General features: G+C 41.5%; 1 protein-coding gene across 1 annotated transcript in view; it reads left to right on the forward strand.

The window, feature by feature from the left end:
• The window catches only part of pappa2 (pappalysin 2), a 66,480-nt gene that overhangs the window by 35,656 nt on the left and 6,566 nt on the right, over positions 1 to 24,258 (forward strand). Inside the window, exons 10-21 of the mRNA XM_038963260.1 lie at positions 1,897 to 1,977; positions 8,425 to 8,621; positions 9,399 to 9,506; positions 9,844 to 9,979; positions 10,386 to 10,560; positions 11,382 to 11,553; positions 11,902 to 12,079; positions 15,998 to 16,211; positions 16,981 to 17,149; positions 17,254 to 17,386; positions 17,893 to 18,002; positions 19,319 to 19,390. Coding sequence (XP_038819188.1) covers positions 1,897 to 1,977; positions 8,425 to 8,621; positions 9,399 to 9,506; positions 9,844 to 9,979; positions 10,386 to 10,560; positions 11,382 to 11,553; positions 11,902 to 12,079; positions 15,998 to 16,211; positions 16,981 to 17,149; positions 17,254 to 17,386; positions 17,893 to 18,002; positions 19,319 to 19,390 — 1,745 coding nt within the window. The remainder of the gene's footprint in view (positions 1 to 1,896; positions 1,978 to 8,424; positions 8,622 to 9,398; positions 9,507 to 9,843; positions 9,980 to 10,385; positions 10,561 to 11,381; positions 11,554 to 11,901; positions 12,080 to 15,997; positions 16,212 to 16,980; positions 17,150 to 17,253; positions 17,387 to 17,892; positions 18,003 to 19,318; positions 19,391 to 24,258) is intronic.

Raw genomic sequence — 24,258 nt, forward strand, 5'->3', positions numbered from 1 at the left:
AGCACGCGCTCCAGCAGGTATATCTCTCTGGTCACCCCCAAATCCAATTCTTCCTTTGGCCGCCTCTCCTTCCAGTTCTCTGCTGCCAATGACTGGAACGAACTACAAAAATCTCTGAAACTGGAAACACTTATCTCCCTCACTAGCTTTAAGCACCAGCTGTCAGAGCAGCTCATAGATTACTGCACCTGTACATAGCCCATCTATAATTTAGCCCAAACAACTACCTCTTTACCTACTGTATTTATTTATTTATTTTGCTCCTTTGCACCCCATTATTTCTATCTCTACTTTACACTTTCTTCCACTGCAAACCAACCATTCCAGTGTTTTTTTTTACTTGCTATATTGTATTTACTTCGCCACCTTGGCCTTTTTTATATTTTTATTTATTTATATATATATTTTGTTTGCCTTCACCTCCCTTATCTCACCTCACTTGCTCACATTGTATATAGACTTATTTTTCACTGTATTATTGACTGTATGTTTGTTCTACTCCATGTGTAACTATGTGTTGTTGTATGTGTCGAACTGCTTTGCTTTATCTTGGCCAGGTCGCAATTGTAAATGAGAAAGTGTTCTCAATTTGCCTACCTGGTTAAATAAAGGTGAAATAAATAAAAAATGTGTGGGGTACAGAGATGAGGTAGTCATTCAAAAATCATGTTAAACTCTATTATTGCACACAGAGTCCATGCAACTTATTATGTGACTTGTTAAGCACATTTTTACTCCTGAACTTATTTACGCTTGCCATAACAAAGGTATTGAATACTTATTGACTCAAGACATTTCAGCTTTTCATTAAAAAACTGTAAAAATTCAAACAAAAAACAATTCCACTTTGGCATTACGGGCTACTGTGTGTAGGCCAGTAATTCAAAAAATCTCAATTTCATCCATTTTAAATTCAGGCTGTAACACAACAAAATGTCGGAAAAGTCAAGGGGTTTGAATACTTTCTGAATGCACTGTATGTTATTTTTTCTGTCATCCATTGTAGACCACACCAACAGTAGAAGGAAAATGGCCATAATATTATGCATTCATTAATACTATTAATTGATACACAGCAATATTGTAATCATGGTAAACAAGTCCACTTTCATCACTCTGGACAGTTTCAAATACAAATACAATTGTCTATATCAAAGGAGGATTTTAAATGAACATTTTACAATGAATGGATTCACATACAAGGCATAAAGCTTAAGTTACAAAGCATTAACAAGCATTAGAAAGCATACTTCTGAGCCTAACTTAGAAGACAAAGCATGAACAAAGAGATGCCTATTAAGCCAGAGGCTTAGAAGCCCAGGAAGCCTGGATACAGGATGAGAGAGAACAAAGGCATGTCATAAAATGTATAACACCTGAAGGTGTAACCTTTCAACCCAAAACCAACCACCATTGACCAACCAAGTTTACAGAGTAACCTGACCACCATGGCCCAATCTCCACAGGGTGTCACAGAAATTAAAGGCTTGTGTCGGGTATGAGACCAACGTAAATAAGACAGAATTCCTGGAAGACAATAAAACCTTCTTGCATAGAGTAATTCAGAGGTCACCCTGTACAGATACAAGTTACCACATATATAATACATCCATATAGATAGCATCAGAGTTATCCTCAGTGAACAACTTTCAGATAGAATAATACTATAGTATCCATGTTTGATTTCTATCATATTCAATAGTCAGTCCTCTGAATACTGTAATAGACAGATACATTTTGGCCACTCAGAGGGCGAAGGGCTGACTAGTCCTTGGGCATTGTTCTTTGTGCACTCCTTGTGTTCCTGAACCACTTGCAACTCCCGGTAACAGAGAACATATAAATTAGGGCAGAGCCTAATGACTGATCCTTGCTGTCTCTTTGTCTGTAGGACAGAGGACTGTGACGATGGCAATCTGTTGGATGGTGATGGCTGCTCTAAGAAGTGCCACATGGAGTCAGGCTTCAACTGCAATGGTGAGTGAAGAACAGACAAGAGCACTCTCCTAATCCTGGTCTCAGTCTACAGTCTGTGAAATGACCACAACAGAAACTCACCTAGACCAGGGGTGTATTCATTACAGTACGTCTTGCAACAGAGTAACTAAGTAACTAAGTAAAGAGTAATCACTTATCACACACATTAATTGTTATTTTATCTAACATATATACTGACAGGGAGTTGGATTGGATTCTGTGCCTCGACAGAATCCAGTCTCGGAGCTCTATGGACAATTCCTTCGACCCAGTGGTGGAAAAAGTACCCAAATCTCATACTTGAGTAAAAGTAAAGATGCCTTAATAGACAATGACTGAAGTAAAAGTGAAAGTCACCCAGTAAAATACTACTTGAGTAAAATTCTAAAAGTATTTGGTTTTAAATATACTTAAGTATCAAAAGTAAAAGTATAAATCATTTCACATTCCTTATTTTAAGCAAACCAGATAGCATAATTTTCTTGTTTTTGAAATTTACGGATAGCCAGGGGCACACTCCAACACTCAGACGTCATTTACAAACAAAACATGTGTTTAGTGAATCCACCAGATCAGGCACCATAGGGACGACAAGGGATGTTCTCTTTATAAGTGTGTGAATTGGAAAAATGTTCTGTCCTGCTAAGCATTCAAAATGTAACGAGTACTTTTGGGTATCAGGGAAAATGTATGGAGTAAAAAGTACATAATTTTCTTTAGGAATGTACTGAAGTAAAAGTAAAAGTTGAATATTCAAAAACATGAATAGTAAAGTAAAGTACAGATACCCCAAAAAACGACTAGTACTTTAAAATACTTTACACCACTGCTTCGACCTCATGGCTTGGTTTTTGTTCTGACACTGTCAACTGTGGGACCTTATAGACAGGTGTGTGCCTTTCCAAATCATGTTCAATCAATTGAATTTACCACAGGTGGACTCCAATCAAGTTGTAGAAACATCTCAAGGATGATCAATGGAAACAGGATGCACCTGAGCTCAATTTCGAGTCTCATAGCAGAGGGTTTAAATACTTATGTAAATAAGGTATTCTTGTTTTTTTGTATTTTATTCCCTTTTTTTCACCAATTTTGATCTTGTCTCATCGCTGCAACTTCCCAAATGGGGTCGGGAAGCTAAGATTGTGTCATGTGTCCTCCGAAACATGACCCGCCAAACTGCGCTTCTTAACACCCGCCTGCATAACCCGGAAGCCAGCTGCACCAATGTGTCGGAGGAAACACCGTTCAACTGACAACCCGAGATCCACCTACAGGTGCCTGACCCACCACAAGGAGTCGCTAGAGTGCGATGAGCTAAGTAAAGCACCCCCCGGCCAAACCCTCCCCTTACCCGGACGACGTTGGGCCAATTATGCGCGCCCTATGGTACTGCCAATCACGGCCGGTTGTGATACAGCCTGGGATCGAACCCAGGTCTGTAGTGACACCTCTAGCACTGCGATGCAGTGTCTTAGACCGCTGCACCACTCGGGAGGCCAGCTGTTTTTTATTTGTAATACATTTGCTAAAATATCTAAAAAACAGTTTTTGCTTTGTCATTATGGGGTATGGGGTGTGTCGATTGCTGAGTATTTTTTTTCATCTAATCCGTTTTAGAATAAGGCTGTAACGTAATAAAATGTGGAAAAAGTCAACAGCCTGAATACTTTCCGAAGGCACTGTTGATGGGAGGGGTTGAGGGTAGCTGAAGGATGGGATTAAAAACAATTTGGATTTGGAAATTTTGATCTTGTCTCATCGCTGCAACTTCCCAAATGGGGTCGGGAAGCTAAGATTGTGTCATGTGTCCTCCGAAACATGACCCGCCAAACTGCGCTTCTTAACACCCGCCTGCATAACCCGGAAGCCAGCTGCACCAATGTGTCGGAGGAAACACCGTTCAACTGACAACCCGAGATCCACCTACAGGTGCCTGACCCACCACAAGGAGTCGCTAGAGTGCGATGAGCTAAGTAAAGCACCCCCCGGCCAAACCCTCCCCTTACCCGGACGACGTTGGGCCAATTATGCGCGCCCTATGGTACTACCAATCACGGCCGGTTGTGATACAGCCTGGGATCGAACCCAGGTCTGTAGTGACACCTCTAGCACTGGGATGCAGTGTCTTAGACCACTGCACCACTCGGGAGGCCAGCTGTTTTTTATTTGTAATACATTTGCTAAAATATCTAAAAAACTGTTTTTGCTTTGTCATTATGGGGTATGGGGTGTGTCGATTGCTGAGTATTTTTTTTCATCTAATCCGTTTTAGAATAAGGCTGTAACGTAACAAAATGTGGAAAAAGTCAACAGCCTGAATACTTTCCGAAGGCACTGTTGATGGGAGGGGTTGAGGGTAGCTGAAGGATGGGATTAAAAACAATTTGGATTTGGAAATTTTGATCTTGTCTCATCGCTGCAACTTCCCAAATGGGGTCGGGAAGCTAAGATTGTGTCATGTGTCCTCCAAAACATGACCCGCCAAACTGCGCTTCTTAACACCCGCCTGCATAACCCGGAAGCCAGCTGCACCAATGTGTCGGAGGAAACACCGTTCAACTGACAACCCGAGATCCACCTACAGGTGCCTGACCCGCCACAACATTTAAGTCATTTAGCAGACGCTCTTATCCAGAGCGACTTACAAATTGGTGCATTCACCTTATGATATCCAGTGGAACAGCCACTTTACAATAGTGCATCTAAATCTTTTAAGGGGGGGGGGGGGGGGGTTAGAAGGATTACTTTATCCTATCCTAGGTATTCCTTAAAGAGGTGGGGTTTCAGGTGTCTCCGGAAGGTGGTGATTGACTCCGCTGTCCTGGCGTCGTGAGGGAGTTTGTTCCACCATTGGGGTGCCAGAGCAGCGAACAGTTTTGACTGGGCTGAGCGGGAACTGTACTTCCTCAGAGGTAGGGAGGCGAGCAGGCCAGAGGTGGATGAACGCAGTGCCCTTGTTTGGGTGTAGGGCCTGATCAGAGCCTGAAGGTACGGAGGTGCCGTTCCCCTCACAGCTCCGTAAGCAAGCACCATGGTCTTGTAGCGGATGCGAGCTTCAACTGGAAGCCAGTGGAGAGAGCGGAGGAGCGGGGTGACGTGAGAGAACTTGGGAAGGTTGAACACCAGGCGGGCTGCGGCGTTCTGGATGAGTTGTAGGGGTTTAATGGCACAGGCAGGGAGCCCAGCCAACAGCGAGTTGCAGTAATCCAGACGGGAGATGACAAGTGCCTGGATTAGGACCTGCGCCGCTTCCTGTGTGAGGCAGGGTCGTACTCTGCGAATGTTGTAGAGCATGAACCTACAGGAACGGGTCACCGCCTTGATGTTGGTTGAGAACGACAGGGTGTTGTCCAGGATCACGCCAAGGTTCTTAGCGCTCTGGGAGGAGGACACAATGGAGTTGTCAACCGTGATGGCGAGATCATGGAACGGGCAGTCCTTCCCCGGGAGGAAGAGCAGCTCCGTCTTGCCGAGGTTCAGCTTGAGGTGGTGATCCGTCATCCACACTGATATGTCTGCCAGACATGCAGAGATGCGATTCGCCACCTGGTTATCAGAAGGGGGAAAGGAGAAGATTAATTGTGTGTCGTCTGCATAGCAATGATAGGAGAGACCATGTGAGGTTATGACAGAGCCAAGTGACTTGGTGTATAGCGAGAATAGGAGAGGGCCTAGAACAGAGCCCTGGGGGACACCAGTGGTGAGAGCACGTGGTGAGGAGACAGATTCTCGCCACGCCACCTGGTAGGAGCGACCTGTCAGGTAGGACGCAATCCAAGCGTGGGCCGCGCCGGAGATGCCCAACTCGGAGAGGGTGGAGAGGAGGATCTGATGGTTCACAGTATCAAAGGCAGCCGATAGGTCTAGAAGGATGAGAGCAGAGGAGAGAGAGTTAGCTTTAGCAGTGCGGAGCGCCTCCGTGACACAGAGAAGAGTAGTCTCAGTTGAATGACTAGTCTTGAAACCTGACGACAAGGAGTCGCTAGAGTGCGATGAGCTAAGTAAAGCACCCCCCGGCCAAACCCTCCCCTTACCCGGACGACGTTGGGCCAATTATGCGCGCCCTATGGTACTGCCAATCACGGCCGGTTGTGATACAGCCTGGGATCGAACCCAGGTCTGTAGTGACACCTCTAGCACTGCGATGCAGTGTCTTAGACCACTGTACCACTCGGGAGGCCAGCTGTTTTTTATTTGTAATACATTTGCTAAAATATCTAAAAAACGGGTTTTGCTTTGTCATTATGGGGTATGGGGTGTGTCGATTGCTGAGTATTTTTTTGGGCTGTAACGTAACAAAATGTGGAAAAAGTCAACAGCCTGAATACTTTCCGAAGGCACTGTTGATGGGAGGGGTTGAGGGTAGCTGAAGGATGGGATTAAAAACAAACAAAAGTTAACTATTGTAAAATACATTATGTCTGTAAAATGTACAGTATATGGTATGTATAAGCTGGAAGTAGAAGCCTAAGTGTTGTTGTCCATTAGTTTACTCCAATTAGGGGAGGGGTGGTAGGGTTAGGGGAAAATAATAAAAGAAGATATAAAATATATATATATATATTCACTAAAAATATATATTGTGGATTGGAAATAATGCAGACAATTACATTGATGGAAGCTACAATCTATCTGCAATATAAAGCTGATCTACCACTTTAAAACGGGTTAATGAAATAAACAAAATACTGTCATTTGTAGTCATTCTGCGCTTAACCATCTCAATTTATCCAAACTATGCATTATGCATACATTAATCTAATATAATTCAAAACAAAATCATATGAACTCAAAGACTAAAGCAACACTCACCCAGAGATGTGAATTGTGAAGGATATTTTTCTTTCCTGAGGTAAATTTACTACAGCTAGCTTGTTTTGATTTCCACAACAAAACAATGCTGTCAAGCGGACACTGCCTTGTCTCTGGTTTTCATTCAGAGACTTGGCATGCTAAAAGTAGACATTGCACAGTAACACCAGCAAATGTCAACCTCATAGTTGTGGTGTTGCCTATAATTTTATCCACCATGCTGGGGGATTCTTTTGTACACTTCCTTTATCATCATGCTCTTAGTTAAAGAAACGTGTTTTCTTAATAGAACATGTGTCATTTGAAACACAATATAAATCACAAGGAAGTAGGCCTAACGGTTACAGAGTAACTAAGATAATTCAATGGGATTTACGTTATTTATTCTCACATACTGTATTTTAGCAAGTTGTCAAAGTAAGTGAAGGGACACATTTTGAGTACGTCCAAAATGGCAGCCTATTCCCTTCATAGTGCACTACTTTTGACCAGAGTAGAGTAGGGTAGAGTATTACTTTAAATCCCAACTTGGGAAATTGTTTCATCACCTCAAGCATCATCAATGATTTTGGGGACAAGACAAGGATAAATTATTATATACATAATAATTAATACAAAAATGAAGCAGTGGATTATAAAGTGAATAGGGTGCCATTTGGGATGCATATCTTGGGAATCTATTACTTAGCTTGTACGTCAACACCCCCTCAGTTTTGTCAAGGGAGAAATAATGAATCTATTCCATGAAGGTTCAGAGATGCCGTGACTGAAAGTGTTATATTTTCTTTGGGAATAAAAGGCATGACTAGCAGGAAAAGAACTTTGGCAAAAAAACAGATTATAAATTGCAATTTATAAAATGGAATCATTGCACCATTCAAGATAGTGCCTCATTCTCACTCAGTCATGCACATATTTGCTTCCATGTTTGGGTATTCTGATGCTTGACAAGTTAACTCCTACAACACAAGACTGGATCATGATGTCAATGTATCTGAAGCATGAACATCAACTCGTAATATCCTGAAAGTGATATTGCTTTGACAAACAACTGAAGTAAAAACACATTTATCATTGTCACAGGGGTTGTTGTCTTTTGTACTGTATATTATGGTCAGTGCACAATATCCAAACAACCTGCTATGATGATAATGTGGTTTGATTCCATATTGTCTAGACTGTTTCTTTTTGAGACATAGTTCCTTGGATTATTTATGCCAATTCAACACCTTGTCAGTGACTAAACTCTCCTACCCATGCAGCTGTATGTAACTAACAGGGCCAAATCCAGCCTCTGATGTTAAAGTTCACACATTATAAATGTTTGGTGTATTACATAATGCTTTGCTGTTTTATTCTCTGTCTGAACCATTGTCACACCTCTTTATTGAACTACATCTTTCCGGGGATGTTTTCTGATGACAGCATCTACTTATTGTAATACAATGCAATCTCCCCAGCAGACTGTTCCTTTGGCCTAAGTCCCAAATGGCACCCTATTCTGTATATAGTACACTACGTTTGACCAAAGCCCTCTGAGTCCTGTTTAAAAAGTAGTGCACTATGAAGGGAATAGTTTGCCATTTGGGACGCAAGATGTTCACCACATAGCTTTCCCATTGTTTCCCCTAGGTGAACCCAGCCTGTGCTACGTCTTTGAGGGTGATGGTGTGTGTGAGGAGTTTGAGAGGGGCTCCAGCATACAGGACTGTGGTTACTTGACCCCTCATGGGTACAGTGATCAGTGGGCCTCCACCGCAGCAGCCTCCCATCAGGACCAAAGCAGCTGCCCTGCCCTGGCAGCCACCGGAGAGCCCTCGCTTAGCAAGGTAGCAGTGCTTTCCTCTGCCCTGTCCCCCACCTCCTGGATACAGATGTTATCTTTCTGTAAATGTGACAGTACTGAGTGTTTTGAATGTTTGGTAACACTTGATTTGGATAGTCCCAAGTAGATGGTTTGTAGATGGTTTGTAGATGTTCAATAACTGTCAATATATATATATATATATATATATATATTATTTTATTTTACCTCAATTTTTTTTCTCAATTTCGTGATATCCAATTGTGATCCAATTACGATCTTGTCTCATCACTGCAACTCCCCAATGGGCTCAGGAGGCGAAGATCGAGTCATGCGTCCTCCGAAACATGACCCACCAAGTTGCGCTTCTTAACACCCGCTCGCCTAACCCGGAAGCCAACTGCACCATTGTGTTGGAGGAAATACCGACAGCCGAGTCAGCTTGCAGGTGCAGGAGTCGCTAGAGCCAAGTAAATCCCCCCCGGCCAAACCCTCCCCTAACCCGGACAACGCCGGGCCAATTGTGCGCCGCCCTATGGGACTCCCCGGTGTCAACAACATGTCCACTAACCCTAACCCTAACCTTAACCCTTATCCTAACCTTAAACTTAACCCTTACCCTAGCCCCAACCCTAACCTTTACCCTTATTCTAAACCTAACCGTAACCGTAACCTTAGCAAGCATTTGCTTATGAACAGATAGTTTTTTGATAGTATAACCATCTGTATATCATGGGACTATCCAAATAAAGTGTGACCGAAGGTTTTCAATAATTACTGTATGATTCCCCTTGTATTAAAGTTGTGCAAGCCCCAGTACCTGGAGGTGAATGAGAAGCCGTCACATGACATATGGGTTCCATGCACGGCCCAGTCGTACACTCAGACCTACTACGATGAGGAAGATACAGTATGGCTAAAGGTTGAGTACTCCAGTCCACCACAGAGGATACTTGGGGCACCTTTTTCCCTTTATAGTGCACTACTTTTGACAAACTTTTGATAAACTATTTACAACCCTCTCTAAAGTAACGTTCCAACGGTCATTTGTTATGTTTCACGGCACATCTTTGTACTTTCTCCCAATTTGTCATGCCACGTTTGTCACAGTATTGTCCTGTTTCTGTTGTCATACTTTCATTACCATGCAATCTAATTACCATTGAAGTGGGGGACATTTAGGAACCGATTATTGAATAGTTGAACTCATTTGGTTGTTGTCATAATAACTCTAATTGTTTGCCCAGGTGGGATTTACGCAACCTGGAGTCGCCGCGTCTGTCATCATCTATCTGGCCTCGGACGGAGCCTGGCCTGGAGAGCAGTGCAGGAAAACAGTCACCATCCAACTGTGTGATACTGGTGGCAGAAATCACTCCCTGGGTATGAACTTGAACTACTGACCCTCAAAGGATGTTTGCCTGTTCGTTTTGACAGACAAAAGAGCTGACTGACTGTTTGAATTAACATTCAAAGATGCCTCAAGATGTCTTCACATATGCAGCATGTAGGGTTAGGGTTATGGCTAGGGACATCTCAAGTCATGATGGCTGGTTACAGTGATGACCATATGATATTTAAAAAGTGTACTGAGTAAGCATCCATGTGTTATTCCTGTCTGGTGCTCTATCTCAATTCCTCGCATCCCATCTCCTTGGCTCCTTCTCAACTGTAGTTGAGGATAAGGTCCAAGGTCCCTCCCCTTGGACCTTCTTGTCCAATATGTTTTCAGAAGAAGATGAGGAATTGAGGAAAGATTCATTGAAAAGGGGACTGTGTCTGTCCTCAGGTTCCTTTGAGCTGTCGTGCCAGCAGAATCCTCTAGTGGTGAACGTGACACACAACCTGAGTCAACCCTTCTTCCTGACCACCGCTGTCATCCTCAACTTCTCCTCGCCCTTCGTTGCCGTGACGGGAGTCGCTCTGCGCACGTCGTGTCACTTCAGCGCATTTGCCCTCACTGGGTGCGCTGAGGGTGGGGTCTCATAGGGCTTCCACATGCACACACACACACATACATGCACATGCATGCATGGACATACATACATGTACAAGCACATATGTGTACACACACACTCTCAGTCAGGTATACATACACACACACATACCAACACATATAATAGCACACACACATGCACCACACACAAACACATACACGCAACAAAACGTGCAACAAATCAAATCAAATCAAATGTTTTGTAGCTGATGTTATTGCGGATGTAGCGAAATGCTTGTGTTCCTAGCTCCAACAGTGCAGTAATATCTAACAATACACAACAATACACACAAATCTAAAAGTAAAAGAATGGAATTAAGAATGATATAAATATTAGGACGAGCAATGTCAGAGTGGCATTGACTAAAGTATAGTAGAATAGAATACAGTATATACTGTACATATGAGATGAGTAAAGCAGTATGTAAACATTATTAAAGTGACTAGTGTTCCATTATTAAAGTGACCAGTGATTCCATGTATATGTATATAGGCCAGCAGCCTCTAAGGTGCAGGGTTGAGTATCATAATTGTGTACACACACACACACACACACACACACACACACACACACACACACACACACACACACACACACACACACACACACACACACACACACACACACACACACACACACACACACACACACACACACACACACACACTAAGAGTGTGCTATGTGATACCATATCTGTTGAGGATTCAAATAATCAACATTACTCAGCTCATACTTTTCCCTCTGTGTTTCTTCTCTCCCTCTGTGTGTGTGTGATCGTGGTGGCCCAGCTGTTCACGGCGGCCCTGCCAGATGGACACATGCAGTCCTCCTCAGTTGGAGCATGCCTCTGTCACCTGCAGCCCCGAGACAGAGAGGACTGAGACCTCTCACTGCACTGTTCACTGTCATCCAGGTTTCATCCTCGCTGTGCTCAGTGGCAAGGGTAATCCACCCTTTCAGGTAAGCAGAACTCTAGGATTAGACCAAGGTTTTAGCCCATCAGGTAAACACAACCCTAAAACTTCCAGAAATCACTCTATTTTTAAGAGACTGTGCATTATAGAAATCATATATAAAATGTATATTATAAGACCCCTCCACTTTATCCCCCTACACATCAACATTGAATTTGAGAGCATTTGAAAGTAACATGAAATAGTACTAGCCTCAAATGACTGTCGAAATATAGATCGTAGAGGAACTATTACAAGTAGCAGCAGTAGTATACAGTATATTTGTATTACTGTAGTAGCATGCCATATCCCATCATGTCTGTGTAATGGTAATGTATTAATCTTCCATTGAAAGCAAGAAACAGAGCTTCAGTGTCTAAATGGAGCATGGGACCGTGTTGTGAGCTGTCAGCTAATTGACTGTGGGCCCCCTGACCAGTCTCACGTCTACTTCGCTGTCTTCAGTTGCCCCTGGGGAACAACATTTGGCAAGCAGTGCTCTTTCACCTGCAACCCCCCCGCCATGCTTCAGGGTATGTATGGTCAACGGTACAATTATAATGATACAAATTTACATACAGTGCTTTGTTTTCATAACAGTTTATAGGTTCAGATAATTATAGGTCCATTTATTATTTTAATGAAGTGGGAAGTTGATATTCATTCACTCATTTACACAACATGATTGGCACATTCTAACATTTTCTCAGAGAGATGAACTTGACCATGAGGCTGTCATTGCTGAGGGGCCTCAGTCTATCTAAACCTTAAATGGTTCTTCGGCTTTCCCCATAGGAGAACAGTAACCTTTTTGGCTGCAGGTAAAACCCTTCTGAGTTCCATGTAGCACTCTTTCCACAGAGGGTTCTACATGGAACCCAAAAGGGTTGTACCTGAAACCAAAAAGGGTGCTCCTATGGGGACAGCCGAGAACCCTTTTGGAACCCTTTTTTCCACGAGTGTATTACCTCATGTTGTACACAGAGTGGCTTGGAGTCTAGCCTGATGTGGCATCATGGCGTAGGAGTGTGTCTGTGTTTCTCTGCTCTAACCTATTAGAGGTTGTTGTGAGGCGAGGCTGTTCAACCAGCCCTGGGACTGAACTGAACAGCTTGGGAGTTGGTCTTGGTCGACGTCCAGTGGACAGAGGCCCTAGGCTTTGTGTAAATAGGAAAGTAGCATGCAGCCATAGCTGGTTGCTGACAGGTGGGGATAGGAAATAAGGCAAACAAGAGAGGGTTTCTATCTCTGGAGTCGCCAGCAGGGCCGAGTGGGACTCATGCTGGCAAGAACATTCTGGCTTAGTGCCCGCCTGCCATTTCATTTACCTCAGGGCCCCTGTCTTCTACCTTCTACTACAGGGTTTACCCCTGTCTTCTAGGTTCTACTACAGGGTTTTACCCCTGTCTTCTAGGTTCTACTACAGGGTTTACCCCTGTCTTCTAGGTTCTACTACAGGGTTTTACTCCTGTCTTCTAGATTCTACTACAGGGTTTACTCCTGTCTTCTAGGTTCTACTACAGGGTTTACTCCTGTCTTCTAGGTTCTACTACAGGGTTTTACTCCTGTCTTCTAGGTTCTACTACAGGGTTTACTCCTGTCTTCTAGGTTCTACTACAGGGTTTTACTCCTGTCTTCTAGGTTCTACTACAGGGTTTACTCCTGTCTTCTAGGTTCTACTACAGGGTTTTACTCCTGTCTTCTAGGTTCTACTACAGGGTTTTACTCCTGTCTTCTAGGTTCTACTACAGGGTTTTACTCCTGTCTTCTAGGTTCTACTACAGGGTTTTACTCCTGTCTTCTAGGTTCTACTACAGGGTTTTACTCCTGTCTTCTAGGTTCTACTACAGGGTTTTACTCCTGTCTTCTAGGTTCTACTACAGGGTTTACTCCTGTCTTCTAGGTTCTACTACAGGGTTTTACTCCTGTCTTCTAGGTTCTACTACAGGGTTTTACTCCTGTCTTCTAGGTTCTACTACAGGGTTTACTCCTGTCTTCTAGGTTCTACTACAGGGTTTTACTCCTGTCTTCTAGGTTCTACTACAGGGTTTACTCCTGTCTTCTAGGTTCTACTACAGGGTTTTACTCCTGTCTTCTAGGTTCTACTACAGGGTTTTACTCCTGTCTTCTAGGTTCTACTACAGGGTTTTACTCCTGTCTTCTAGGTTCTACTACAGGGTTTACTCCTGTCTTCTAGGTTCTACTACAGGGTTTTACTCCTGTCTTCTAGGTTCTACTACAGGGTTTTACTCCTGTCTTCTAGGTTCTACTACAGGGTTTACCCCTGTCTTCTAGGTTCTACTACAGGGTTTACTCCTGTCTTCTAGGTTCTACTACAGGGTTTTACTCCTGTCTTCTAGGTTCTACTACAGGGTTTTACTCCTGTCTTCTAGGTTCTACTACAGGGTTTTACTCCTGTCTTCTAGGTTCTACTACAGGGTTTACTCCTGTCTTCTAGGTTCTACTACAGGGTTTACTCCTGTCTTCTAGGTTCTACTACAGGGTTTTACTCCTGTCTTCTAGGTTCTACTACAGGGTTTACCCCTGTCTTCTAGGTTCTACTACAGGGTTTTACTCCTGTCTTCTAGGTTCTACTACAGGGTTTTACTCCTGTCTTCTAGGTTCTACTACAGGGTTTACTTCTGTCTTCTAGGTTCTACTACAGGGTTTTACTCCTGTTTTCTAGGTTCTACTACAGGGTTTTACTCCTGTCTTCTAGGTTCTACTACAGGGTTTTACTCCTGTCTTCTAGGTTCTACTACAGGGTTTTACTCCTGTCTTCTAGGTTCTACTACAGGGTTTACTCCTGTCTTCTAGGTTCTACTACAGGGTTTTACTCCTGTCTTCTAGGTTCTACTACAGGGTTTACTCCTGTCTTCTAGGTTCTACTACAGGGTTTACTCCTGTCTTCTAGGTTCTACTACAGGGTTTTACTCCTGTCTTCTAGGTTCTACTACAGGGTTTTACTCCTGTCTTCTAGGTTCTACTACAGGGTTTTACTCCTGTCTTCTAGGTTCTACTACAGGGTTTTACTCCTGTCTTCTAGGTTCTACTACAGGGTTTTACTCCTGTCTTCTAGGTTCTACTACAGGGTTTACTCCTGTCTTCTAGGTTCTACTACAGGGTTTTACTCCTGTCTTCTAGGTTCTAGATGGCAACTCCCAAAAGATGTACACTTAGTATACCAAACATTAGGAACACCTCCTTAGAATTGACTTGCTCCCCCCAACATGCTGGCCCATGTTTGCTCCAATGCTTCCCACAGTAGTGTGAAGTTGGCTGGATGACCTTTGGGTGGTAGCCCAGTCTTGATACACACAGGAAACTGTTGAGCATGAAAAACTCAGCAGCGTTGCAGTTCTTGACACAAACCGGTGTGCCTGGCATACCCCGTTCAAAGGCACTTAAATATTTTTCCTTGCCCATGCACCCTCTGAATGGCGAACATACACAATCCATGTCCTTCTTTAACCTGTCTCCTCCCCGTCATCTACACTGATTGAAGTGGATTTAACAAGTGACATCAATAAAGGATCATAGCTTTCACCTAAATTCACCTGATCAGTCTGTCATGGAAAGAGTAGGTGTTCTTCATGTTTTGTATACTCAGTGTATACCACAACCTAGCTTGTTATTGACAGTACTTTGTTAAACTGTGATCAATCAGTGAGCCCTTTCTGAATTGTTTGATGGATTACCGATATTGACCCAACATGCATGTTGATCCTAGTTCGTATTTACCCATTGACATGCATTACTAAATACTCAGCGGTTCCTCCTTATACAGCTGTACAGGTGTAGGATTTTAATTTTAGTTAGTTTGCTACAGCAGGACATAATCCTGCAGCAACAGGAAATGTGAATTATTATGTGGATTATAATTAATGGAAATGTTTGTAGGGGTGTGAAATCAAGTGTGAAATTTCAAAGTAGAAATTACAAAATTCAGAAGCCTTTTAAACCTCAAATACACTACAAGTTTTACATTTCCTACACTGCAGGAAAGTTATCCTGCAAAAGGTAGGTCAAATTAAGATCCCACATCTGTATTGGATTTTGTTAATGATTGCAACACTAGAGCAAAGCTTAAAGACCTTATAAAACTTTAAACCATGTTAAAGATTCATTACATTTTATAGACCAATAAAATGAACACAACTTTTAGAGTATTATGATGACATATACATACCAACATAAATTTGTGTGGGGGCCTTAGATAATTGAGCTTTACGCACCGGCAGGTATGGACACATACGGTACATTTGATCATATTGAAATCACTAATAGTCCACAAACTCACCTTCTCTCTTAGCAATTGAACAAAGAGACTGATTCCAGATGTCAGATTCATTAAGAGTGTTAATAACGAACCTCTACTCATCATTACCATTAAATGATATACAATTATGTGTGAGGTTTGAATTGATTGTGTGCCTTTATTTGTTTTGCAGGGGACAGTGATAGGTTGGTGTGCCTAGATGATGGTCTATGGTCCTTCCCTGAAGCCTACTGTAAGATAGAGTGCCCAGAGCCTCCTACAGTACCTAACGCCAAGCTCCTAGTACCCCAGTGCAATGGTACAGGACATGATGTGGGTACCGTATGCCGTTACAAATGTAACCCAGGTTACTATGTTACGGCCAGCCTAAACACAAAGTCAAGAAAGTGAGTAATGTGTTATGTATCACTTTTCTTTTGCTCCATAAACATGTTATAGAACCGTGTTAATAGCTTCTATTTTATGTAACAAGGAACAATGAATGCATCACATATTTCCCCCACGGATCCTGAGTTTAAATAGCACAATTCGTACATTTAAATGTATTTTCAGATCCATCAACCTTGCATACCTGTGTACGGTTTCTAAGCATAGCAACATAAACCTCCAATAAACTCCATACCAATGGTTACTTGCCTCATTATTGTTTTCCAGTTGAATTAATTGGGTAACTTCACCTCATTATCAATGTAATTCACGTGTTTCTAATGAGATGGTTTCCCATTAGTAAACCGCTGGTGCGAGTTTATTTCCTCCCTTTGTTGGAGTCAGCATTATCCCTTGACTATTGGGCAATATTGGCTGTCAAAGACAATGTTCTTGAATCTAGCTGAACCTTCTAAGACTGCTCAGCATGTTCTACAGGACTAACTGCATGTACAAACTAATATGTTAACATAATTTTTGCACCTGGACTTCTTTATGAGTTTTTCAACTCACTTTTAAGATATGTGAAAATCTTAAGCACCTTATTAATGCAACGTGTTAAAAGCTAAAAGCACTATAAAAATGGTTTTAAATGATCTTGTTTATTATTACTTTTGAGATGTTTTAAATTAAATTTGAAACAACATAATTTTGTGTGTGTGTGTCTGTGTGTGTGCGTGCGTGCGTATGTGTGTCTGCATGTGTGTTGTGTATGTGTTGCGTTCCCAGGAGGTTTCTGAAGGTGGAGTGTGTAGAGGGGGGCCAGTGGGAGGAGGGGGGCTGTGAACCCGTTCCCTGTCCATCTCTGCTTGCTGTCTTTGAGGGCATGTACACCTGCACCAATGGCAGGCACTACAACAGCCTCTGTACCCTCCTGTGTCCCCACGCCTCGGAAAATGTAAACAAAAGATGCAATCTAGTTCCACTTTCTGAGCTTGAACATCATCCCATCCCATTAATAAAGTACTATCTTATTCATTCAGTTGTTATCTCTCCTGACAGCACACAATTCGCTGCACTAAAGATGGCAGGTGGACAGAGGAGTTCACCATGTGTACAAGGTTAGCTGGATCCTGCTCACCTCCGCCTGATGTCAATCAGGTTCAGTTTGCCTGTGACGAGGGTTTCAATGTTGGTAAGTCTCCTTCTCAACTTCTCCAGCTTGAGGACACTCCTCATTACACTTACAGTAGTACTTTAATGTAGAAATGCACAGCAGTGTTTTGTACTGTAGTAATCAATAGACTGTCAGTATTATTTTAAAGACATAATGCATTGCATCCATTCTGTTGGTATTTGTTTGGTCATGAAGCTTCTACGATGTAACAGAACGTGTTTTAACATCTCATGATTATGTAATACTATACCTTAAAAAATATATATACATATATATTTTTACCCAGACATAAGTATTCTTAATTGTTTAGATATTATGAATTGTGGAGCGTTCTGTAGCATCCCAGAAGGCATTGGAAAATATAACAGAGACATAGCAGGTAGCAGGTGGTAAAACACTTTTCAAGCCGAACTGCCAAGCTGTTGAACCACAGATGACTAGTCTCAACTTTTTTTATTTGCACATGAATAAATTCAACAGATGCAAATCAGGGTAGAAGGAAAGCTTACTTTGTGTCACTGCAGGTGCAGTTTGCTACCCAACATGCAGTGCGGCCCTGCATGACCCAGTGGTTTTAGTCAATGACACCACAGCAGACAACGTTAAGCACTGGATGCTGCCAGGCAGGGTTCAGGTAAGGTGTTTGACTGATGCAAACGTAGTGATGCTTTGTTATTTACTGAACGTTATTAGCATTGGCTGATATCCCCTTTGTGTATCTTTAGAGCTTCACAAACAGGTCTGAGGCTTGCTCAAATGATTAATTTGGATGAGTAATGGACTAAAACATGTGGTTGTCTATACTTCAAATTGAGCTTTTCCTGCAAAAAAGCTATATTTGCAGCTTTATTTTACTCTATGTATTAATATTATTCAATATAAAGAAGTTAGGGCACTGTTAGCCTTACTGTGAACTCTGTAATGATCAAATGTTTATTGTGATTTCTGTAAGATTGACATACAGATGGCAAGTTATGATGGTATAAAGAATCGGATGGACCAAAAAAAGTAATATGTGACATCAGGGGGTATACTATTATAAATAGGCGCCTTTCATCAAGAATCTGTGGAACACGCAATCATCATGGCGGAATGTCTAGGAATTTCAATGATGTGTCAGAGTGAAATATACTGTTGTTTTCTTAAGAAGGGCAACCTGCCCAATATCATCTCAAAGGATCGCTTTGACATGAACGTTAGTGTAAACAGCTCTATCATTTGACCCTGTATTGCCCTCAAACTCAACTCTGGACCTCAAAGCTGTTCTGCTGCATTTTTTCATTGTTCTAAATCAGGGACTGATTTAGACCTGGGACACCAGGTGTGTACAATTAATTATCAGGTAGAACATAAAACCAGCAGGCTCCGGACCTCGTAGGGTAAGAATTGAGAACCCCTGCTCTATTGGGTGGCCCTTCACTGAGCCAGCAGACCTAACTGCCTTCCAAATAGTTTGGAACTGATTTTGATAACTTGAGCTGTATTACTGGCATGTCATCTTGATCCAAGGCATTATGACTGTATCCCTTAACCAGACAACTTTTGGGACACAAAGGAGTATCCTGTTACTCCTACAGTCTTTGTCAGTCAATCAATATGATTAGTACGCTGTCGTTCCAATTAAGGTAGAAAGAAAATGCCACAGACCATTATGAGAACTCAAGATGACAGTGCCATTTTGGCTAGATCACTTCATAACACCAAATATGGGCTTGTTGACTAAATGTTTTTGGTTTGGTGGGAGCAGTAGTGTAAAGTTGGAGCTGGATTTAAAGTTAGAAATCTTTATCAAGTGTAGTCATTGACATTTTGTATCACCAAAAAGAAAGTCCTGTGTACAGACATACTATTTCCTGTAAGCCTAGTTTAACTGAAATCGGTTTAGATCTATAGAGCTTGATGTTGATACTGATGACTAGTTACAACGTCTCAATCAATGTTACATTACAGGACATCGTCTGCACAGGAATGATGAGATGGCATCCTGACCCCAAACTCCTACAATGTATCCAGTCATGTGAGGTGAGTGTTCTATCATAGGCTAAATTGCCACCAGGGATGGGGGGACATGTGCCCCCCAATATTCAGAACAGTTCAATTACCCCCCCCCCCCCCCCCCCACCCCTAATAATTTCTTTAACTTCTTATGGGCAGGTGGGACGCCAACATCCGGTGAAATTGCAGAGCGCGAAATTCAAACTACAGAATTATAAATATTTAACTTTCATAAAATCACAAGTGTAATACATCAAAATAAAGCTTAACGTCTTGTTAATCCAGCCGCTGTGTCAGATTTCAAAAAGGCTTTACGGCGAAAGCACATCATGCGATTATCTGAGGACAGCGCCCCGCATACAAAAGCATGAAAAACATATTTCAACCAGGCAGGTGTGCCACGAAAGTTAGAAATAACAATATAATAAATGCCTTACCTTTGATGATCTTCTTCTGTTGGCACTCCAAAAGGTCCCAGATACATCACAAATGGTCCTTATGTTCGATAATGTCCTTCTTTACATCCATAAAAACTCAGTTTAGCTGGCGCGCTTCAGTCAATAATCCACCCAGTTTCCCTCCATCAAAATGCATACAAAATGAATCCCAAACGTTACTAATAAACTTTTCCAAACAAGTCAAACAACGTTTATAATCAAACCTTAGGTACCCTAATACGTAAATAAACGATAAAATGTAAGACGGAGAATCGTTATTGTCTTTACCGGAGAAAAATACCAAAAAACACGCTCTCTTCCACGCGCTTGGAAACACTACAGCCAAAATGGGGGCCACCTAGAAAAACTACAATTTCTGGCTAATTTTTCAAAAAATCAGCATGAAACTCTTTCTAAAGACTTTTGACATCTAGTGGAAGCCCTGGGAACTGCAATCTGGGAGGATTTTGCCTTATAATAAAAGTCATAGCCATTAAAAACAGTTGTAGGCTGAACATTTGTTTTTTTGGGATGGTTTGTCCTCGGGGTTTTGCCTGCCATATCAGTTCTGTTATACTCACAGACATAATTTTAACAGTTTTAGAAACTTTTGTGTTTTCTATCCAAATCTACAAATTATTTGCATATCCTATATGCCTAGCTTCTGGGCCTGAGTAACAGGCAGTTTACTTTGGGCACGCTTTTCATCCGGATGTGAAAATACTGCCTCCTACCCAAGAGAGGTTAAAATAAACAAATAAAAATGTTTTGGTTGGGGTGCCCCAGCCAAAACACGCCATATAGCATATAGCATATGAACACATCACAATCAATGGCAAAATGTGTAGTATTGCAGGAAATTTGCTTTAACAATCAACTTTGGGCACGTACAACTGTCCAACTCCTCCACTTTCTAAACGTGGTATGAGTTTGATGGTTCATCGATGTGTCTTTCTGGTCATGTGCGACGTGACCGACGTAGCTAGTTCATCAGCTAAGCTAGCCACTTGTAGCTAGCCAGTAACTCCTCCAGTATGTGTTGATGTCATTTTGGATGGAAGCTGTAGAGATTGGTAAGAAATGGCACTCCTGTAGCCAAATATCTTGTCAATAATATACTTTTTTTTAAGCATTAAATGACCTGTTATTATTGTGCATTGATCAATTATACAGTTTAAAGCCGTTATTTTTGCCGAAAGTCGACTTGTAAAGTAACTATCCAGTGTTTCCAGATTTCTATTAAATATGACCTATAATTAATTACAATATGAGTGAAATAGTTTTCCTTCCAAAATGTTTTAAATAAGTATGTTAAAAAGCAGCTTTTCTGTGTTGGATTGGTGTGGGCGTACCCCAACAACAGAATGGTGTGGGCGTATACCTGTCATTAAAAATATTCATGCAAGTAGACCGCTCATCTGTTATCAGGAAATAGCAAGCATTTTTGAAACGGTCTGTTTGAGATACAAGTTTGAGTTTTTTATTTTTATTAAAGTGTTTTTTTTCTTCTCCGATTTATGCTTTGGCCACAAATACGAGTATAGGATTAGTCAACAACATTATTTGGGTATGAGTTAATAGAATATTAACTTTTAAAATTTAGATTTTCACTGGACACTTACTTTAAAACCCCACCATTTTCTCTCTTCCTCCATTACAAAATGTGTAGAGTAGCGAAAAATGAGCGTTAAAACGGCTAAATGTTCTCTCCCAAAAAATTTGTAGAATAGTATTATAAAACTGCAAATCTTTTATTTAAATTTTTGGGGGGGATTGGGGGGCCTTCCACTTATCCTTCCACTTGTACGGTGTTTTCAAACCCATCCATATACCCCACAAAATACCCCTTAAGAGAGGCATAATAAGTCAGGTCAAACTGTGTAGAATTGCAGGAAATGTATAATAAAATGTCAACAACAACATAAATACACCCGGGTTTCCCGTCTGCTATTTATCCCTTGTGTTCTATACAGCATAGTGCCTGCCAGATAGGGTTCATATACTATACTATCGTTCAAAAATGTTGAGAGTTTTCTCTAGCCTCCCTGGAGTGCCAGATGGGTGGGGTTTGCAGTTTTGGGACTACTTTATTGGTCCATTATGACAAACAAGCACATATCAATTATTTGTAATGATTTCCAATAGTATTTGAACCCAGGTCTGGTGCCTGCTACAGTATTATACTGTACCAACATGATTAAAGATGAGACATGTCAAATCAAATCAAATGTATTTATATAGCCCTTCTTACATCAGCTGATATCCCAAAGTGCTGTACAGAAACCCAGCCTAAAACCCCCAAACAGCAAGCAATACAGGTGTAGAAGCACGGTGGCTAGGAAAAACTCCCTAGAAAGGCCAAAACCTAGGAAGAAACCTAGAGAGGAACCAGGCTATGAGGGGTGGCCAGTCCTCTTCTGGCTGTGCCGGGTGGAGATTATAACAGACATGGCCAAGATGTTCAAATGTTCATAGATGACCAGCAGGGTCAAATAATAATAATCACAGTAGTTGTCGAGGGTGCAACAGGTCAGCACCTGTTGAGTAAATGTCAGTTGGCTTTTCATAGCCGATCATTGAGAGTATCTCTACCGCTCCTGCTGTCTCTAGAGAGTTGAAAACAGCAGGTCTGGGACAGGTAGCACATGAAATATATTTTGCCAATCTACGCTGCTCTGTTCTATCGCTACAGTCTGTTTTATCTCTCTATTGTGTTCGTCTTCAAAATGGAGACCCGAGCAATACATGCTTTGAAAAAGTATTTTCTTACCTGATCATAATCACCCCTAACATCAAAACAATGGTGTTTTCTTTAAAGTAGCCTAAGCTTGATCTCAGAAAATATTATTTGAACAGACTTGCTCTACATTTATTGCAGAAAAAGGGATAACATGTTATACTTTAAAAAGTAAATTAAACCATGGCAATATATAGACTCTTCATATTATCATACTGTACATACTCCTACCTCAACCGAGAATATTACCACCAAGACCCACATTCAATTAATTGCAGATATAGCAAACAACATTGTGGGTTCACTGAGAATGTTTATGCTGTATTCTAAGGGAAGGTGTGGTTTTACGTCAAAATCCATTGTCCACGAGAGGAACAGCTTGTGGGTTTAAACATGGTTAACTCATCAGATTTACATTTAGATTTTGATTTACAATTTGGTCACTTAGCAGACACTTATCCAGAGTGCCTTACAGAATGCATTCAACTAAGGTAGGTAAGACAAGCACATATCACAGTCATTGAAAGTAAAAACATACCTCAATTAAGCAGCAAATTAACCCTAGTGCAGTTCCTTCACCTACAGGGGAATGAAATGGGCCCCAAGTGTGCTCCAACTATGGCAAGGTTCACTGCAAACTATGAACCTCTCTCGCTCTACCTTGTTAAGGCTTTATTTGTTGAAATACTGATCACTGGCGACAAAGCGTAATTTCTGAGGCTGACGGTGTTCCATTTCTCTCTCATCGTTTCCTTAGATTTTGTCTATTTTCAGGGATCAAATTCAAAGGCAGGCTTATTTTGATATATTTGTCCATTAATTTATTAGCTGTCATAGTACACTATTATTATCCAGAACCTTTTTATTCAGAATCCACCAGACTTTAGTGTAAACTGGAACTATCTATGGAACACATTAACTGTTCATGTCTCATGGTATTAAAATATTTAATCTACCTGCCAACAATTTTTTCCTTCAATCTTCAGTTGCTTATAACCAGATACTCCATGACAACATTGTAAATTATACCACTCCACATGTGTTACAAATGCTCCCTGACAGATCTCATCCAGATGCTCCTTTTCAAAATAGGATGATGAGGTCAGTTAAAGGAATACTTCAGTGCTTGTGGAAACCATTTTTATGTCTCTGCGTGCAGTTTGAAGGAAGTTGCTAACTAGTATTAGCGCAATTGCTAACTAGCGTTAGCGCAATGACTGGAAGTCTATGGTAACTGCTAACATGCTAGTACAGTAAATACAATACACTTCCAGTCATTGCACTAACTCTAGTTGACATTGGCTCACAAAACGACCTTCATACTGGATGCAGAGACATAAAAATGGTATCCATGAGTTCTTCTGACTCTGCTAAAATCCCGAAGTATCCCTTTAAGGCATCATAGACTTTACCACAAGTAGACCTTCATTATCTAGGCCAACATAATCGTGGTGCACAAAATGCATAAATTTCAATAGCAAAACAGTTGATCAGAAGAATACTCAAATGGTATTTTCCTTTCAAGAAGTAAACAAGCAAAGGCTGAATGGACAGTAGAGAGCAGAGAGACAACTGAATAATGTAATGAGGGTGTGTCGAGACTAGCCAATCAGCCCTTCAAAAACAAACTATTTAGCCTACCCCATGTGCTCTACATGTAGACAGCCAGTATAAACTGTTCCCACATATTTATACTTTTGTATACTTTTTAGACAGTAGTT

This window comes from Salvelinus namaycush, chromosome 25, assembly GCF_016432855.1.
Source record: "Salvelinus namaycush isolate Seneca chromosome 25, SaNama_1.0, whole genome shotgun sequence".
In the NCBI taxonomy this organism is placed as follows: Eukaryota; Metazoa; Chordata; class Actinopteri; order Salmoniformes; family Salmonidae; genus Salvelinus; species Salvelinus namaycush.